An 18,862-nucleotide genomic window follows, 5' to 3' on the forward strand; every position below is an offset into this window, starting at 1 on the left:
CACAGGGGAAGGAAGGAAGGAAGAAATCTTTTTTACTACATTTTAGGGCTGCCAAGCATGTCTCTTTCTTGATTTTGTAAGGAAAAATGGTGTCTAGGAATCATTGAAGACATATTAGGAAGACACGGTATGTAAAGACATATTAATTAAAGAGCATTGAAGTGTTTAACTTTTAACACAAAGATACATTTGCTTATTAGTCACTAATTTTCACACATGGGTGTAAACCAAAATTTTAGGCAGCCCAGCTCAAACATCCTACCTTGTTGCACAGCTCAGTTCTGGTGCTTTTTGGATAAACATTGCCATTAATGAATTTTTAAGGCTGAGAGAACTGGGATTGTTCACCTGGAGACGAGCAGGCTTTGGGGTGACCTCACTGTGGCCTTGCAGTGCCTGAAGGGARCCCACAGGAAAGATGGAGAGAGATCCTTGTCAAGGACCTGGARTGACAGGACAAGGGGGAATGGCTTCAGACTGACAGAGAGCAGGTTTGAATTGGATATGAGGAAGAAATCATTCCCTGTGAGGGTGGARAGGCCCTGGCACAGGTTGCCCAGAGAAGCTGTGGCTGCCACATCCCTGGCAGTTCCAGGTCAGGTTGGATGAGGCTTGGAGCAGTCTGGGATAGTGGAAGGTGACCCTGCTCGTGGCAGAGGTGGCACTGGGTGATCKTTAAGGTCCCTTCCAACCAAGTGCATTCTGTGACTAATTACGCAGTCAATAAAGCGCACAAGGGCGCTCGGGAAGCGGTCACACGGAACAGGGGGCCCGCGGAAGGGTCCGGCCAGCACCGCGCCCATTGGCGGGACCCGCAGTGACGTCACGAGGCGGGGCGGGGTAAGCAGCTGTGCGCGGTGTGTGGCGTCACGGGGCGGAGCGGGACCGGCGCGGATCATCGCGTGTGTGACGTCACGGGGCGGAGCGGGACCGGCGCGGATCATCGCGGTGTGTGACGTCACGGGGCGGAGCGGGACCGGCGCGGATCATCGCGGTGTGTGACGTCACGGGGCGGAGCGGGACCGGCGCGGATCATCGCGGTGTGTGRCGKCACGGGGCGGAGCGGGRCCGGCGCGGATCATCGCGGTGTGTGGCGGCACGGGGCGGAGCGGGGCGGTGCCCGCGGTGTGTCGGGGTAGCCATGGGGGCGCCGCTCAGCACGGTGAGTGCCGGGGGGCGGCCGGGAGAAGGGGTCCCTTCCTGTTCTCCTCCTGCTCCGCCCGCAGCGCTCCGGGGCGTGGCGCTGTCTCKGGTGTCCTGGGGTGTCCCCGCTATCTCCCACTGTGCCGGGAGCCCCGCGGGTCCCCCCGCGGCACGGCGGAGGCTCCGGGGCCGTTCCGCGGCTCCTGCGCCCGGGGCAGTGTTGGTGCCTGTGCTGGCTGCCTGSCCCGGGGGTTTTGCGCTCCCAGCTCCGCGGATAACTGTTGTTGTTATTGTTGTTACTGTTGTCATTGTTGCTTTATTGTTGAGGGCCCGCGCTGATGGCTCTGAACGCTTGTGGTGTTTTCCTCCGTAGAAATAATTTTAGACTGGAGCAGCGTAGGTTTAAGGTGGAAATATCAGGAAGAAATTCTTCCCCGTGAGGGTGCTGAGGCCCTGGCACCGATTTCCCGAAGTTGTGGCTGCCCCATCCCTGGCAGTGTCCAAGGCCAGGCTGGATGGGGCTCKGAGCAGCCTGGGATAGTGGAAGGTGTCCCTGCCTACGGTGGTGGAACGAGATGATCTTTAAGTTGCTTCCAGTCCAAACCATCCTACTATTCAGTGATCATGTCTGCTGAGCAGTGTGTCTGCAGCACTGTAATCTCTGCTATGCATCGTTGCCCTCTTTTCTCAGCTGCCTGTTACRCTTCTTTGTTCTGGTGCTCAAACACTTCTGTCTGTGCGTTTGTGAGAGGAGCAGGATGGAGGTGGATTCAGCRTGCTCGTTTGGGTACAGCTGCTCGTAAGGTGCACTGAACAGAGACGATGAAGCTAAAGCTGTAGAAGTGAAGAAATCCCTTTAGCGTCTCGTTGGTTTCTGAAAGACTTGAGAAGAATGTTTGAGATTACCTCAAAAACGGGTTTTGAAGCTATGGGTACAAAGTTTCTCATGCCAAAGGAGGGTTTGGTTTTTGTGTTTGTAGGGCAGGGCGGTGCTGGAGTGTGGAGCCGTGAGCTTCTGTGTTTGACTGCTCTGCTCACCACGCCCCAGCAGTGCAGTCTCCACAGCTTTTCTCTTTGTTATCACACGGAGGCCTGTTTCCATTAATAAAAATTCCTGCTCAGTTACTAATTCTGCCGTCTCTGTTAGCAAAGAATGGTGCAGCTGGAAATGATGAGTCACGAGGTCCCTGTTTAGTGATTCCCAGGCCTTTTGGTCAGCCTGTTGCTCTCTGTGGCTCCAGACCTGATGCTGTGCAATTATCTTCATTAATATCTTGGTCTGCCGTGTGGTGAGAGAATATGAGTCACTTTTAACCCAGAGAATGCTTTTCTTAGCAACCATGACTTTTTGAAATCATTTGGCCTTCATTTCTTCCCCTTTTTTCCTTCCCACCTGCTGATAGATCTAAGTAAGGAACTAATATAGCTTTCTGAATTAGTGGGTGTGCTGTTTCTTTCCAGGCCAAATCCCATGAGACTTTTGCGCTAATTGACTATGAATAACAAAATGCTTTCCACGAGGTTAATGCTAAAATTATGTTAAAATTATTTGTCATTGCCTGACAACAGCAACGCTATTTTTTGTTCCTTTTAGATGACCACATTTATAAGTGAAACTATTTTAATATACTAATGTCTCATTTGAAACACTTGCTGCAGAGTCAGCTTGCTCTTGCCACAAAGCCTCAATCACATKTTAATTTCTCATTAAGGAGTTTATTTGCTGCTCTGTCACCTTGAACAACTTCCCTCCCTTTCCTCTTTTTTGTGATTCAATAACAAAAATACTTCCCAGAGCTGCAGTAATCTGGTGGCTCGGTGAGAGTTAAAGAATAATATTCCTGGAAACTTCAGCTTCTTCAGAAATAGTCTGTGTGGAGCCATTTCAGTATTCCCAAATAAAAGTGGAAAATGCAGTGTGTGTATATGGTGTGTGTGCCCTCWGGCTGTACACAGTGATCATACATTTGAAACCTGTACAGCAGGATTTTAAGGAGAGTTTATGCTGTCCCACAGTTTTATTATTAATAATGTGGGAAGTTTTTATAGCCTTCTGACAGACTATCCCACTTRCACAAATGCCATTCTAAAATACTGGGTCAGGTCGCTTTAAAATAAAGTGAAAGTGAAAGCTATTAGGCAGGACTTTGAGCTCAGGTTTTTTATTTTTTTGCTATAGTCATGCTTTTCCTCTCTCCTTTATTGAAGCGTTGAATAATAAATTACAGAGTCAAAGGGGATTTTTATTCTTAGTTGTTCAGTTTATTCTCTTGCCCTAGTGTGGAGAGGGTGATGTGGTATCAGAGCATAACCTGTGCCTGTCTTGTAGAGCTTCAGATGTGGGGAAAATGAAATTATAAAAGGACGAAAGGGGCTGCCCTTTGGGTGTGTCCTGCAACTTCGTTGCTTTCCCAAGGAAGGGGTGCTGCTCTGCGTGCATGAATCTGTGTGGTGGTGGAAGTGCCAGTGCCTGCCCCCACGCACTGAGCTGGAGGGTGTGTACATGGTGCCAGCACCCAGCAGCAGTGTGGGATGGCTGGCAAAGTCCTGGGCAGCTGCCAGAGAGAGCATGGGGTCTGTGGTCAAGTGTGAGACCCCAAATTACAGGGGCTCCTCGGTGTGGGGGATGGCATGTGGAGGGGTCTGTGCAGCAGTGGCCTGTGTGTCCTGATGGCAGGAGCTGGGAACCCTGAGTGTGGGCACTCTGCTGCCAGGGCAAAGCCAGTTGCTGGGGGATCCACCTTGTACATGTGTGTGTATATGGAATTCCCACTCATGGACCTTCATCCCGAYTGGCTGGGGAGGGGAGCAGGATGGGCCCATTGGTGCTGTTTGTGTGAGCATCAGTGCTGTGTTGATCAGTGTGGTCAGCCACATGTTTAGGATGGATATTAGGAAATTAGGTTGGATATTTCCCCTAGAAGGTGGCGGGGCACTGAACAGGCACCCCAGGGAATAGTCACAGCACCAAGCCTGACAGAGTGAAAGGATCATTTGGACAAAGCTCTCAGGCACAGGATGGAAGTGTTGGGGTGTGCAGGGTCAGGAGCTGGACTCAGTCCTGGTGGGTCCTTCTAGTTCAGGATATTCTGTGGTTCTGTGGGTATGTGGACGTGTGTCCCTATGCCTGTTGGAGACTGGGATTCAGTGTCCCTAACCTGGGGATGGAGACCTGTGACAGCCTYGCTTCACAGTGTGTCCAGCTGCCACACGTGCTGGTGTGCAAGTGCCTCAGCACTCAGGAGTGACATCAGGTCTTCATGAAGCAAATCTGTTGGTTTGGGATTTTTTTTTTTTTTTTTTTGTAATAATGCTTTCTCTTCACGCTTTCAGTCTAGTTTTCATGTTGTCCAGAAAATGAAACACTGTTTACTTCTTTCTCTAGTTTTTTTTTTTTTTTTTTTTTTCTTTTGTAATAATGCTTTCTCTTCTGGCTCAAAGAAGCACATTCTTTATTGGTGGGTACATTGTAATGTCATAGTACCATGTTCCTTGTCAGCTGAAAACTATGTTTAATTTGCACACTTCTAACGCTGTTTCTGTGCTGCTGCAGCTGCGTCAGGTGGTGACATACCCAATATGGCTGATCTACACCACCATCATGAGGATTTTCAGGAATCCCCAGCCTGCAATTACCCTGAAAGACCCTGAAGTGAAGTATGCACTGAGGCTGATTGATAAGGAGGTAGGTGCATGTGCAGTGCTGAGCATGACCTCTCCATGGAAACTGTGAAATGCTTACAGCTTCTGAAGTCTTCTGATGATCCAACAGGGTGAATACTTTTGTCTTGAGAAAAGGACTTTATAAAAGCTCTTTGTGTAGTATTACTGAGTCCTGCAGTTCTGAAGGCAGCTTGTTTCCAAGCAGTTTAGAGTGGAGAATGCTGCTTTAGAAATTATCAAACTCACAGTCACGTGTGTCTCATGTTGTGGGACACATCAGCAGAAATTCCCAAACTGCACACTGCTGGCTGGGCTAAGGGACACGAGTCCTGCTGTCAGGCAGCTTTTTCATGGTCAGTACCATTCAACAGCAGCTGTCAGAACTATGTTGATACTGGTTCCTGTTACTGGATTGATGCACTTTAATGTGTTGCAGGAAGAAGGGTGTTTAAGTCAYGTAGTCCTAGCACCCGAGCTGTCTCAGCTTCTCTTTCTCTCTGTTAAAAGTAAAGCCCCTCTGTGTCTCCAGGTACAAAATKAAATTCTTGCTCAAGCGAGATATCAGAGGAAAACCATGGCACTTTCAGGGGTGGATCTTGCCATCAGAAGTTGGTAACTTTTGGGAAGTGAGCCAAAGCCACCAAAGTTGAAAAGTTCAGTTTTCCTTTGGTAAAGCCACCATCARAAGCATGAGAGAGAAACTTGGCTTTTCAGATGTAAAGTCACACCTGAGCATATTTTAAGTCTAAACTTTTTAGTGCTATGAGCTAGTCAGAAATTTATCAGAGGACTTTGGACTAGAACAGCGCTTTGTTTGAGGATTGGAGGGTGCACTGATAGCTTGGCTTTCATGGTTCTCTGTCAAAGGAAACAGTCACTGTCATTCTGAATCCTGCGTTCGTGGGAACTGAAAGCTTCCTGATGGCTTGGGCTGGGCTGCATTGCTGAATTTAATTCCCATGTGTACTTGCTGAATTTATTTCCCATATGTACTGCAACCACACTATTATTGTAGACTCCCTGGTTTCTCATGAGGTTGGGAGCATGTGGTTACAAGGAAAGGCTGTGGGTATTGGTATCGTGCATCCTGGAGAAGGCCTTCGGGGTGATCTCATTGTGGCCTTGCAGTGCCTGAAGGGAGCCCACAGGAAAGATGGAGAGATCCTTGACAAGGGCCTGGAGTGACAAGACAAGGGGGAATGGCTTCACACTGGCAGAGAGCAGGTTTAGATTGGATATGAGGAAGAAATTACTCCCTGTGAGGGTGGTGAAGCCCTGGCAGTGGCTGTCCCATCCCTGGAAATGTCCAAGGCCAGGCTGAATGGGKCTTGGAGSAATCTGGGTTAGTGGAAGGTGTCCCTCCCCATGGCAGGAGGGTTGTAACAAGATGATCTTTAAGGTCCCTTCTACCCAAATCCTATGAATCTGTGATGTGCCCAAATTGAGTCTGCCACACCTCCTGTCTTTTGAACAGAGAAATTTTGAGGCTGTTTCCTAGTGCATAGCATGGGAGAAATCTTTTGTAATATAGTTAGATGTGCTTGTTTAGTTTATGCCTTAATAAAAGCCAACAGCTTCACTTTGGTTGGTTGGTTGGTTTTGTAATGGTGAGCATTATTAATTTGTTGCCTTTCAGTGGTTTCAGCAAAGCACCAACCTGCARAAACTGTTTTCCAGCTTTGCATTTGACAAGGGTGGAAAACTTGCACTGCAGTTTGAGACAGGAGGGTGTGGCCAAGGGCTTCTGGGTGCTTAGAGCAGTGCCAAAGGGGAGTGATGGTGCGAGGTGACCCCATGCTGGAAATGCATCCCAATCCAAAGCTGTCTGCAATCCAGCCTTGACTAACACCTTGCAGTGGCAGGCTCAGTGTCCTGGCTGTGTGACAGAGAGAGACACGGGCATTCTGATCTAGGTATTAAGGTTTTCCTGAGCCTCTTAGTTTCTCACAGTTGCCCCATGATGCACCAAAATATGTTGAGTCACCTTCAGCTAAACTTTAATTGGTGAGATGAATAGGTGGGAATTCAGAGCTGTGTTCTTTCTGCATGCTGTTAAAGACACCATAATAAAAATGCAGCAAAATGGCAAMATCCAGTGAAGCTGGTGCTGAAATTTCCATACAGAAGCAGCAGCAGAGTGAGAGCAGCAGTGTTAAGTCCACAYTAGTTGTCTTTCTGAAGGAATTTTCAATTCAGTTGAATTCAGTTACTGCTCCTGAATAGATACAAGTACAGAGAAGCCCTTTTGAGACTGCCAATCAGTTCCCTTCTTCCTCAGGATTTGCCTTAAAATGAGTTAGTGTGAAGAAAATTTCATCAGTATGACCATGGTAAGGGAAGATGAGGCAAACTGTGATGAGGAAGAAACTTGTCTCCATTGGTTACTTTAAAAACAGTTAAGCCAACAATAAGGGTTACAAAACCCTTAAAAAAACAGAAGTCATTGGATGAGGCATTAAGCTGTATGTTTCTTTCTGTCTTTTCTTTGCTGTGTTTTTTATTCCCATGAATATGACCTGATTTTTAAACCATGAAACTTACATAAGAAATAATATTTAATTACTTACTGCCAAAATTTTATTCAAGGTATGAATTTCCTAGTAAAGACTAGAATAAATTATCCCAGCAGGACAGCATATATTGTCATAATTTTGTAATGAAGTTGATATCTAAATAGAGTGCTCTTTTCAATTTTATTTACAGATTAATCCACTTTTTACAAGGAAAATATGTTCAAGGATCTTAGCATAGCTAAAGGAACCAGCTTGCTACTTTCTGGTCTTAACAGCCATTGGTGTCTTCCAAAATCATCTTCATTGAAATGATTAATTCATCTGATTTTGAGAAATGAAAATCATAATACTTTGGCCTTGAACTGCTGCATATTTAAACTTGAAATGAGAAYTGAAGAAGTAATTCATTTTTATCTTGTGGCTTCTCACAGAAGGCAGTGTAAATGTTGATTATATTTGGAAAGTTATCACTTAGTCTTGATCTGCACACAAGTATCATTAAGTATCATTAATYCTTAATCCTGCAGGAAGCCAGACTTGCCTTGTTTTACAAGTGAAATCACAAACATCCCAATGACACAACTGACTGTTCTTTTAATTTTCCTCTTTCAGGATATTAGTCATGACACAAGGAGATTTCGATTTGCTCTCCCTTCCATGGAGCATGTTCTGGGTCTCCCTCTAGGTACGTTTCTTATGAAGAATCCAAGTTTTGCTTGGATTATTTATAGTATAAGAGATTTTGGGGGGATTTTTTCTCTATGTTTTGAATTTGGAATACTGCCCATGTAGCTGGAGCTGTTATTGAGAACTCTGCAAGATCATCCTTGTGCTGTGAGTAATGTGCAGGCTCTGAAATGTAGGGTACTTGAGTGAACATCCAGCTTGTTTCTATGAAGAGAGTAGAAACAAACACAGGTCTTCACTTGTACTTTTCCAGTCACAGCTTTCCAGTATGTGTTTTCCTGTGGGGCTAAATCCCTGCAGTCCCTTTYCATGCCCTGAGGCACCACTCCCATCCACTTCTCCTCTAACACATGTGGTTTACCGGATGATCTGCTCACTTCTGAATTTCATGGAACTTTTTAATCACTGGGGGTAGTTGTTTCCAAAGGCCTGCCACGTGGTGTGTTGCCTTCCATAACAGCTTAGTGCCATTGTTTCCTCCTGCTTCTATAAARAGCATTTAATTGTGGCTTGTGTTTAATAGGACTTCTGCTTTAACAAGATGCCACAGTGATCCGTGGCACAGGTGCTTCGTGGTTGTTGTCAGCTTCTTTTCCATGTGTTAAGTTCCCTCTTGTTTGGGATGTTATAAATCTCCTGATTTTTTAAAGTAGCCATGACAGCAAAGTTTGTTTCCCTTGCTTGCCCATAATGARCATTGAGGAGTGGTTTAGTGGGTGACACTTGGGAAGCAGAGAGAGCTGAAAGCTGCTGAGGTAGGAAAAGCAGCTGGGAGCAGCAGAGCTGCAGTTGTGGGGTATACTCTTTAGTCCAGCACCAGCATTTGGCTTTTATCACCAAAAGCACTGAAAGGTTCATTCTGAGAGAGAGGGTTGTGTGGCCCCATGGAGCAGCTGCCAATTTGTGTGGGGTGAAGCTCTACYAGGTGAGGGCATAAGGCATGTTTTTTTCTCTGGGAGGGGCTCATTTTCTGGCTTTGTACCAGTTCCTGTGAGATTGCCCCAGTAACAGCCCCACTGCAGGCTGACAGTCTGCAGTGGTCACCAGAGCTCTGTGAGTCTGTGCCTGCAGGAGTCTCTTCAGAATGCTGGAATTTGATAGGAAAATATTTCATAGAAGTTAATTCTTTTTTTTCCCCTGAAAAAAAAAATGCAGACACTGACAAGAGAAACTGTTACAGAGTTCAGAGAATGTATGACAGATGGAAATATGATTGCTACATTCATGGCTTAAGGAGGAGGAATAGCAGGATTAGAAAAGTGCTTTGTGTCTAGTCAGCCTTAGCAAGGCAGCTGGAGACCTCCTGGAAAGTGTGAGGGATCTGTGGTCAAAGCAAGAGCAGTTAAAATCTCAGCTTTAACTAAACTGTGGCAGTTTACAACTAATATGTTAATAAAGATGTGTGAACAGCATTGGACAGTTTTCCCCTCCTGTGTCCTTTTTATTTGTTTGTACAGGAGAGACAAATCCCATCTTTTGCAATATCTCAGATACAGTTTAGGCYTTGGTAAATATAAATGCATGAAGTTATGATTGACACACAATTAGCAGTGGAGTTGTCTGTCCTTCCAGGTAGATCTCTGCGTGGTTAACAACTCTGGCAAACTGTTGCAGTGTCAGGAAAATAAGAAAGGAAAAAGTGATGTTCCAAAATGAGGCAGTTGGAACTCTGAAGCTGAGTTTCAGTCTGTGCCGACTCAATACATTCACTGAAAGAAAAATCTTCTGAAAGRAAAATAGTTTTTGTTTTTTCTTGCCTGCAACAGGACAGCACATCTACCTGTCTGCWCGGATTGATGGAGCTCTGGTTGTCAGACCTTACACTCCAGTTTCCAGTGATGATGACAAGGGCTTTGTGGATCTTGTTGTCAAGGTGAGAATGTCCCATTCTGTTCCCAGGCTGGGCAACTTCTGAGCCACCTTTACAGTGCCTTTATGTGAAGTCTGATGTTCTGACTTCTCTTCAGGAATGTGCCATTACCTACAATCCACATGGCATTGTGCAGGCATTTCTTTAGTGAGTGTGTCTCACAAGATGCTGCGTCATTTTCCAAGGTCTGTGTAACCTGCAGATGTTCATACACTTTTTAATCCTGCTGGAATAAGGAATTAACCTTGCCTAAATGGTCAGCTCCTTCTGRAGATAATATAATTTGGTCATTATGATCACTGAGAGTGGTGATYATTATCATTACTCATCTGGGCAGTGTGGATGACTGATTTAATTGAATTGGTATTTTAAGTCTTGTAATAATGTACTTTCGTTTTGTCCCTTGGTAGCTAAACTACCTGTCATTTAAAGCTGTTAGGAGTTTAAAATGTGGATATCTGCCCTGGATTTCCTCTCAGAATGTTACTGTTTGGAATCAAAGTATTTTGGGTTTTTTCTTTATTTTTCTAACCCTTTTAGAACTTAGGTGTAAATCATGTTGATTATTATCAATATTTTCTGCAGAACCACACTGCAGAACTACAATGGAGAAATCACCAGTCTCTGTCCAAAAATTGGGGCAGGAATAGCATTTTAATCTTTTATCAGTCAGACATGACATTTCTTTATGGAGTAATTGTGTTTTTTGCGTGAGTATTTGTATGTAAAAATTTGAAGGGCAGATGCTTATCTCTGAGCTGTGAGACATAACTGATTCCTTGTTGTTTTTAACAGGTCTACTTCAGAGGTGTCCACCCCAAGTTTCCTGATGGGGGGAAGATGTCTCAATACTTAAACAGCCTGAAAATAGGGGACACCATTGACTTCAGAGGACCAAGTGGCCTCCTTGTGTACAAAGGAAAAGGTAAGACTGGTTTGGAAGACAGAATTTATCCAGAGTAAATAGTACAGGAGAAATGTCTTATTATTATAGAAGTGMTTTTTATTGATGCAGTTCTCAATTAAGGGATGGGTTTTTTCCATGCTTATAAGGACATAGTTTCTGCACTGATAAAAACACTGGGAATTTGCACTGCCCAGTGCTGATTTCCCAAGTGAAAATTAACTTTATGATTAGGCAGTACTTTTAAGTCAGTGTAAAATATCTCACTTTATTATCATGCAGCCACAAAGGTGCCGCAAAAACCTTCTGGCAGTTTTGTGTGAAGCAGAGCTCTGACACGTGATTTTCCAGAGCTTTGTATGTAGCATTCATGTTTTTCTGGATGAAGAGAGCTGTGAATACAACACAACATTTTTGGGAGTTTCARGCTCTGTTGGGTTTGGATGAAATGGGCAAATTGTCTGTTTTTCTCTTTTTTGAGTAAAAAAAAAAAAAAAAAGCATGCTGCATATTTTATGTTTTCCCTTAAAATAATCTGCAGAGGGGAAATAAACTCTCTGAGGAGATCAGTTCTTATGTGTAGAACTCCATGATCTGGGCTTCTGAATGTCACTGAGGGAATGGGATGCAAATAGAACTACAGGTAGTGTGTATGTAGGCTGCTCAGCAACAAGTAATAACCCCTGTCAGTGTCTGATGTTACCACCTCATGTCTTAAATTCTTCTTTCAGGATTGCTTTAATTCAGGACATCTTCACCTTTTCTGTTCCCTGGGAGGGAGGGGTGACAGGGCTGAAACAAAGTSAGTTTAGCTGGATGTGCTGGAAAGGGATAACAGGAGGTGTTTCCTGCCTGCTTCAGTGTTTTCCATCTCATTGTCTCTCCAGGCAAGTTTGATATTCGTCCAGAAAAGAAAGCTGAACCAGTTACCAAGACAGTGAAATACGTGGGGATGATTGCAGGAGGTACTGGTAGGTGTCTGCAACGATTCATCTGTAGTTTCTGACAGCTGGTAGATGCATTTACCCACATTATCCCACTTGTCCCTTCTTTTATTCCCCATCCTCACATCACTGACCTGCCTCTCTCTTCCAGGGATAACACCRATGCTGCAGATCATTCGAGCAATCATAAAGGACAAAGATGACCCCACCATTTGCCAGCTGCTGTTTGCTAATCAGGTAATGTTGTCCTTTTTTTCTGTTTGTAGAGTTTTACTTACCTAGCAGAACTCCACTCAGCAAATGAAATCCTCTCTGAGGAAGCCTGGTACAGTGATACAAACCCTGAGGGGAAAAGCGAACTCAAATGTTGGAAACCTCCCATATAAAAACATTTGTAATAAATTGAGGGTTTGGCATTACTACAGAAATGATTGCTAATGTTTGCTTTCCTGTGACTCATTGCTCTGTTTCTAATCCAGTTTATGGATGTTTGAAAGGGCTGCATTCCTTTGTGCAAGTTGKTCATGTTTTGGGCAGACTTTCAGAGCTGTCTTTCTTAGTGGAAACATGAAGGAGGTGGACATTTGTCTCCTCCAGCAATTGTAACTCCCCCTCTTTACAGCTGGGTTTGTCTATGGAATCTTTCTGTCTGAGGACACCTTGGGTGAGRCTAAAATTAACTGGTCTGCAGCAGGTTCCTCAGTTACAGAGCTGTGGTTCTGCTTTGCTTCTGCTTTTATTACCATCCCCTCTGTCAGTGCTTCATGTGTTTCTCTTGCACCTTAAAGTGTGGCACCCTCCATGCTGGCCAAAGGGAAGCCCTTTCATCCATAGAATCCCTGCAACAGAGATTTCTTGGATAACCCAAATGCTGGTGTGCTGCTGGRCAAACCCCCTTCTTTTCCTGATGTTCTTCTGCTGTGAATCTTTTCTGCTTTTCAATTTTTCCTTCTAAAGAATATTTGTTTCTGGATTATGAGTCATTATTTGTGGTGAGCTTCACTTCATGCTTGTGGTTTTTAGCTTCTTTAGGCACTCCTCTGTTTTTCTTCTCATATTCAGTGTGTCTTCATTTCATTTGTGCCATACCTAAGCCTGTAGGAAAGGTGGGGAGAGACTCTTGACAAGGGCCTGGAATGACAGGACAAGGGGGGAATKGCTTCACACTGACAGAGAGGAGCTTTAGATTGGATATGGGGAAGAAATTGTTCCCTGTGAGGGTGGTGAGGCCCTGGCACAGGTTGCCCAGAGAAGCTGTGGCTGCCCCATCCCTGGCAGTGTCCAAGGCCAGGCTGGATGGGGCTCTGAGCAGCCTGGAATAGTGGAAGGTGTCCCTGCCCATGACCATGGCAGGGGTTTGGAACTGGATAATCTTTATGGTCCTTTCCACCCAGGCAGTTCTACGACACCTGAGTTACAACCTGAGATTTTTCTGTCCAGGAGCTATGATCCAAGTGCCAAGATTCCCCGTTCTGGGAAGCCCTGCCAGTGCTCTCTGCTGCTGGCTGGAGCCCTTGGATTTTGCATAAAGTACAGTGGTATTGGGGCAGGAGGGTCAAGATTTGCTAGGAGTGATTTAGAATGACTAACACAGGGCTGGAGCTTCTTTATCAGCATTGAAAATCCACTGCAGCTTGGAGAGAGAGCTTAAGGAACAATTCCCTGCATGTTAGCAACAGCCTATGGAAACATAAGCCTTTGGCTTTAAAGCATCCTTGCACCCAGTAAYTGCACAAATAGAAAGCAGTTTTTAAAAATATTTTAAAATGGGCTCCTGCTGTGCTTCTGGCTGGCATGTTTAGAGTTGGCCAGCCCCAGTAGGAGCTTTTCTGGAGCACCCACAGCTGTAGGTCCCAGAATAGGCGCCTTCTCTGGAATAGCTGCTGCACATTCCTTCTTACCCCCGCAGTTACAGACTTAGTGCTGACCTCAGTGCCAAATTACTGAGGCTGCAGGAGATGGCACYACTTTTAGTCTTTACCCTTTTCCTTCGGGCCCATACTGCAGCTGCTCTTAGGGAAATAAGATTTTCCTTTGGCCATCAGTGATGCTGCATCACAGAGGAGCAAAACCTGATACCCTGAGTCATGTTTGTTGTTCCAGCCACAACTTGATACCCTTTTGATTGTTTGTTTCACATCCTTTTAAAATGCCAAGCAGTCTCCATATGGCAGTGCTGATGATACTTGAATTGGCACAGGTGAAAACTTGGCATTTTCTTGGCTGGATGCTACAGGAAGGGGTAGGGAGATATTTCTGTCATGATTAGTTTTTTGAATGCAAATTGCTTTTTGTAATAGTGCTAAAAATAAGGCTTTATTCTTCTGATTTCTTGATTAAGTGACGGTTCAGCTTTGTTTTATTTTTAGAGAGAAGGCATTGCATAGTCAGGATTTGGGAAAGTTATGAGCCTTTTTATTAGCTCTGCCACAGGATTGACATGGAAATAACTTGGGTTTGGTCTCGTCAGCCTGTAAAACAGAGTTGAATAATCTGTTTCAGCTCTCAGGGCTGTGCAGTAGCTGGTGCTCCGTGACCATCTGAGGGCTACATTCCCATGCAGGGTGTGATCATTGTTTTGCTTCTCCTGCAGACTGAGAAGGATATCCTGTTACGTTCCGAGCTCGATGAGATCCAGGCYCAGAATCCCAGCCGCTTCAAGTGTTGGTACACGCTGGACACAGCACCTGAAAGTAAGACCTAAACTGCCACTTYATGTGACACTCATGAGTATTAATGTGTTTTACAGGAGACATKCTATGTAATGTGTGTATTTCTGAGCTTAACGATTCATTTCTTGCTTAATGAGTGTCTGAGTGCATCCAGTAGCATTGTTCTCCACACAGGATGCACAGAGGCTCAGGTGTAAGCAGATAAGTGTTTCCAAAGCTCACCTCAGGTCAGTGGCAGTGCAATCTTCCTCCCATGGCTACACCTGAATATTTACCATTGTCTTCTGGGGAAGGTGACCTTTTCTCCTTCCCCTCATGCATAAATATGACATGTTACCCATGGGTTTGGAGCCTGCACTGAGCAGCTGCAGTGCCACAGGTACCATGTAGCTCACGGACACAGATCTCTGCCTGGCTGAGAGTGTTTGGCAATCCATGGCAGCAGATCCTCTTACTAGGCAATGGGATCACCTCTGGGTTAGCAGCACTCCTCAATGAAAATACWGCTCCAGCTTGGTGCAGTCCAGCTTTAGAGAGAGCGTGACACAGCTGGCTGGGTGAGAGGATGAGCTTCCTGAACAGGCTTCAGGAAAAGAAGGCTAAACTGTGTCATTCCTTGTGGTTTTTCTTTGTTACCGTTGTCGTGCCCACCCACGTCAGGATAGATTCACACTCGTATTCAGTGGGAGTTTGGGGCAGAAAGGAAGAGCCATGTGCTTCCTCTTCCCTTGTGACCAAGAATACACCTCTGGTACAGTGAGGGGAGGGTCTTGTCCTCCCCACAGTTTGTTGCTGTTGTGTCATCCACTGCAATTAGTGTTCTCCTGAATTTCTGATCACCGTTCCTTTTTTGGGGGAATTGTGAATTGATCTTAGCTGTTAGGATAMAAGTTCCTCCTTAGGCCTCCTCAAGACTGTTCTGCAGACCTGGCCAAAAATTTGATAAAAAAATATGTCAGTATTACGGTGCCCAAAAGTTTGGGTCAGCAGCAGCAAAAGTTTGTTCTGCATCCAGGGCTGGGGATGTGATGGTTAAACCTGAATCCCAATAAAGCCGATTGTCACTGTGAATGTTCCAACTGGGAACAACTTCATCAGCTCTATTTCTGCTTTCTAAAGTGACTTGTGTYTCTCTTCTTGTCCTTTTAACCTCATTCCCTTTCCCCTACTTTCATTTTCTTTTTAACAGATTGGGAATACAGCCAAGGATTTGTGAACCAAGAGATGATCAGAGACCACCTGCCCCCACCGCAGAACGATGTTCTGATCCTCATGTGTGGACCTCCTCCAATGATCCAGTATGCTTGCATTCCCAATCTGGACAAACTGGGCTATGCCAAGGACATGAGGTTCTCCTTCTAAACACGATTGGTAATTMAGGAATCTTGTGTAGAAAGGCAGAAAATAAACCCATTTAACGGGGAACAGGACAAAGTTACAGAGGTGGCTAATGCACAGTGCTGGGAAACTACATTTACATTAAAAATGCTTCATATTTTCAGACTCTCTGGCAAGTAAGACACGTAACTGTGCTAAACCTGTGTGTGGAGAGGTGGTGATGCCTCGTGCTCTGTGTTGTGTGCTCCATGTCCAGGGAGGACAGTGCAGCTGCTCAGGGCAGCACACACTCATTTATGCTTTTTCTTAKTGCTGTAATCAAGTGGCAGTAATATCCTACTTCCTAACACTGTGCATACCCAGGATTTTATTCAGTATGAACTACGAAAATAATGAAAAGTGTTGGATTATTCGTCTTGCTTATGCCAAATTGTAATCCTTACAGAGCTCTGAGGGCCAGGAGTGWTTGCCTTGTATCCATAACCTTTGCAACATCAGCTGAAAGATGCTTGTTGAGTTGAAGGATGCCAGTTAACAATTTATGACTGAAGTTGTTGCAGCTGCCTTGTTAATGAGAACAGAGAGGTAGGCAGGTAAAATATGGGTTTCCTTTGTATTTTGGAATAGCCTCTCATAAGTGCAAACACTTTTCCAGCTGGTCACTGTTCTCATCCCTGGGCAATGAAAGAAACTACAGAAGGTGGCTTTGGGTACTGTTCCACAAGTACCTTGAATTTTTACTTGTAAGTTRTGTGGAATACTGAAAAAAGTACTAAATTTTGTATTTACTCCTAAATACTGGGCAATGCCCTAGGAGTACAAGAGCAGTTGTTTTGCATATCCTGTGCAGTGAAAAAAAAATGCTTGGTGAAAAGTGGATCAAATTTTTTTGTTAATTGTTTCCCAGAGATGGATTTGGACTGAAGGGAGCCCAGGTTTCATTGCCAGGGTGGGTTTTGGCAGATAGCCCAGCTGTGAGTGCAGCAGCACCCGATTGCCTCTGTCTCAATCAGGCAAAGCTACCAAGGGTTTGCTTGGTAAGGATGCACAGGAACAGCCTTAAATCACCAAACTGACAGCAAATTCAAATGTCTGAGTCTAAAACTGTTTCTTAGAAGCTGTTTACTACAGCTTCAATTTTTATTTTTTGATAYCCATTTTTTACAGCAGCATTTTACCTAGTTTTTTAGGACACATCAGGCATCTTGCCCAAGCTTCTGCTTCTGACCAGCAGAGATGCTGCTGAAGTTGGAGGTGTCCTGCAAGGCACCTGGGAAACTAAAAAACTTGTTCTGGTGATGACATCAGAGTGACTGAAAGGATGTTTAGTCATGTGTGAAGTACTGTGGGTGCTAAGGTAGCTACAGGTGTCAATGTACAATAGCAATTTTTAAAGAGTGGGTAGGAATTTGAGATYATAGCTCACTGTGTTTCCTTTTGTACCTGTACAGCAGGTGGGTAYTGTCTATTTAAAAGGTTCATTTTTCATCAAGAATTAAAAGGCAAAGATACTACAGTTAATTTAAGGAACCTCAACTAGATAATACTGTTATTAATTTTATTAATTTGATGTTTGCCTCAAGTCTTGAATTTTTGGTGTGTACTTCTGAAACTTGTTCTTTACTACTATGCTCCAAAGTTGGAATACTACTCAAGTTTTGAAGTTTTAGTCCCTTTTTTTTGGAAAGTAAAAAGCAGAAATATAGGAGAAGTGATCTTGCTGCTGGTCTGTATCACTGTGGGATATGCATAGATTTTTTTCGTTATTGTATTTGCCAAGGTCATTCCCATCTTTTTTTATCCTGAATAAAGTTTTGGAAAGCTGAGTTTCATGAGATCTGGTTCATATTTGGGTTATCCATAACCTGGAGTTTCCCTTATCATCAAAATCACTGGGTAAACACAACGTGTCCTTGAAGGGCCATGAGATCCCAGATATCCAATCCCCAGTTTGCTCAGGATTTGTACATTGAAGCTTTTCAGGATTAATTTAACACACTGAAAGGTTTTGGCGATTTCATGATTGAAGCAACAATAAATCAGTGAAAAAGAAACTTAACTAAAGCTGGCTAAAAATGGTCCCTGCTTATGACTAATTAAAATAACTCATTAAAAAGGAGATAGGATTGATTAAATGCCAATTATCCACAACCGAGAAATTAAAAAAAGGGATAAGAAGGAAGACCAATTAATTCTGATGTAAGACATGTTGATCATTCCAACACACCTGAATGTTTTTCCAGGTGAAAAAACATTCCTGCCACCCTGACAAATCCACTTTATATTGTCTCAATTCAGTATTAATTATTTAAATCCTGTATCAAGAATCTTWAGGACACAAAGCTTGGAATCCTCAGAAACGGTTTAGTTTTGCTACTTCAAGGACTTGCACATCCAGGGAGATGAGTGGTCCCAGATATAAACACCACATTTAAATTTATATCAAATTTGATATTGTTTGGCTACTAAGATTTTCCAAAAGCTGTGGAGTCAAGGCTGGAAATCTTCAGTGAGGCTTTTCCAGGTGTCACATCTGGGTTTATCCTTGGGAAAACCCTGTTCTGAGGACTTGGGGTTTAAAGAAGTTGTACTTGATGTTACAGACACAGGATTCCTTTGGGATTTGGCATTTCCTAAACCTCCAAACACATTGAAAGAATGCAGAGCAGAGTCCTGAGGCTCAGTTATTCCCATTCTCCTCACATTCCTATCCTTGTGGATTTATGCCTCCTCTGAAGGTCTGGAAAGGAATTTGGGAATCCCCTTCAGTTTGTTTGGTTTCCAGGATTTTCTCAGAGGTGGCCTAAAAGGCAAACAGAAGAAAACCTCAGAACAGCACAGAATCCCAGCCCCTCCCAAGATGCAGCTCCTCACCCTAAATYTTGGGAGAATCCATGGTGGTTCCAGTGCTGCTCCAATCCCCCCCTCACTCTGAGCTTCCAGAGTGCTCYTGCCTAATCCACATTCAAGACCGGMTAGCCTAAAGCCCACTGGAAAGAGGAGTCAAAGGGGAGAGGGGAAAAAAGGGAGTTTTGGGGTTTTTCCTCTGTGTGCAACAGGATTGAATGGCAGGAYRGAATTCCCTTGGGAAGCTTCTCTGGAAAGTGGAACTCTGCTGAGTTTTGGAG

General features: G+C 44.4%; 1 protein-coding gene across 1 annotated transcript; it reads left to right on the forward strand.

Annotated features, from left to right (window-relative positions):
• Nucleotides 1–1,028: 1,028 nt before the first annotated feature.
• LOC130576106 (NADH-cytochrome b5 reductase 3-like) lies at nt 1,029–17,560 on the forward strand. The gene is made up of 9 exons (XM_057370494.1): nt 1,029–1,162; nt 4,697–4,828; nt 7,932–8,004; nt 9,773–9,879; nt 10,672–10,801; nt 11,668–11,751; nt 11,876–11,961; nt 14,318–14,417; nt 15,586–17,560. The coding sequence occupies exons 1-9, from the start codon at nt 1,142–1,144 to the stop codon at nt 15,756–15,758; spliced, it is 906 nt and encodes a 301-aa protein (XP_057226477.1). The 5' UTR covers nt 1,029–1,141; the 3' UTR covers nt 15,759–17,560.
• Nucleotides 17,561–18,862: the final 1,302 nt, after the last annotated feature.

This window comes from Malurus melanocephalus, unplaced genomic scaffold (assembly GCF_030028575.1).
Source record: "Malurus melanocephalus ecotype Western Australia unplaced genomic scaffold, MMel_1.1 scaffold_128, whole genome shotgun sequence".
Lineage (NCBI taxonomy): Eukaryota > Metazoa > Chordata > Aves > Passeriformes > Maluridae > Malurus > Malurus melanocephalus.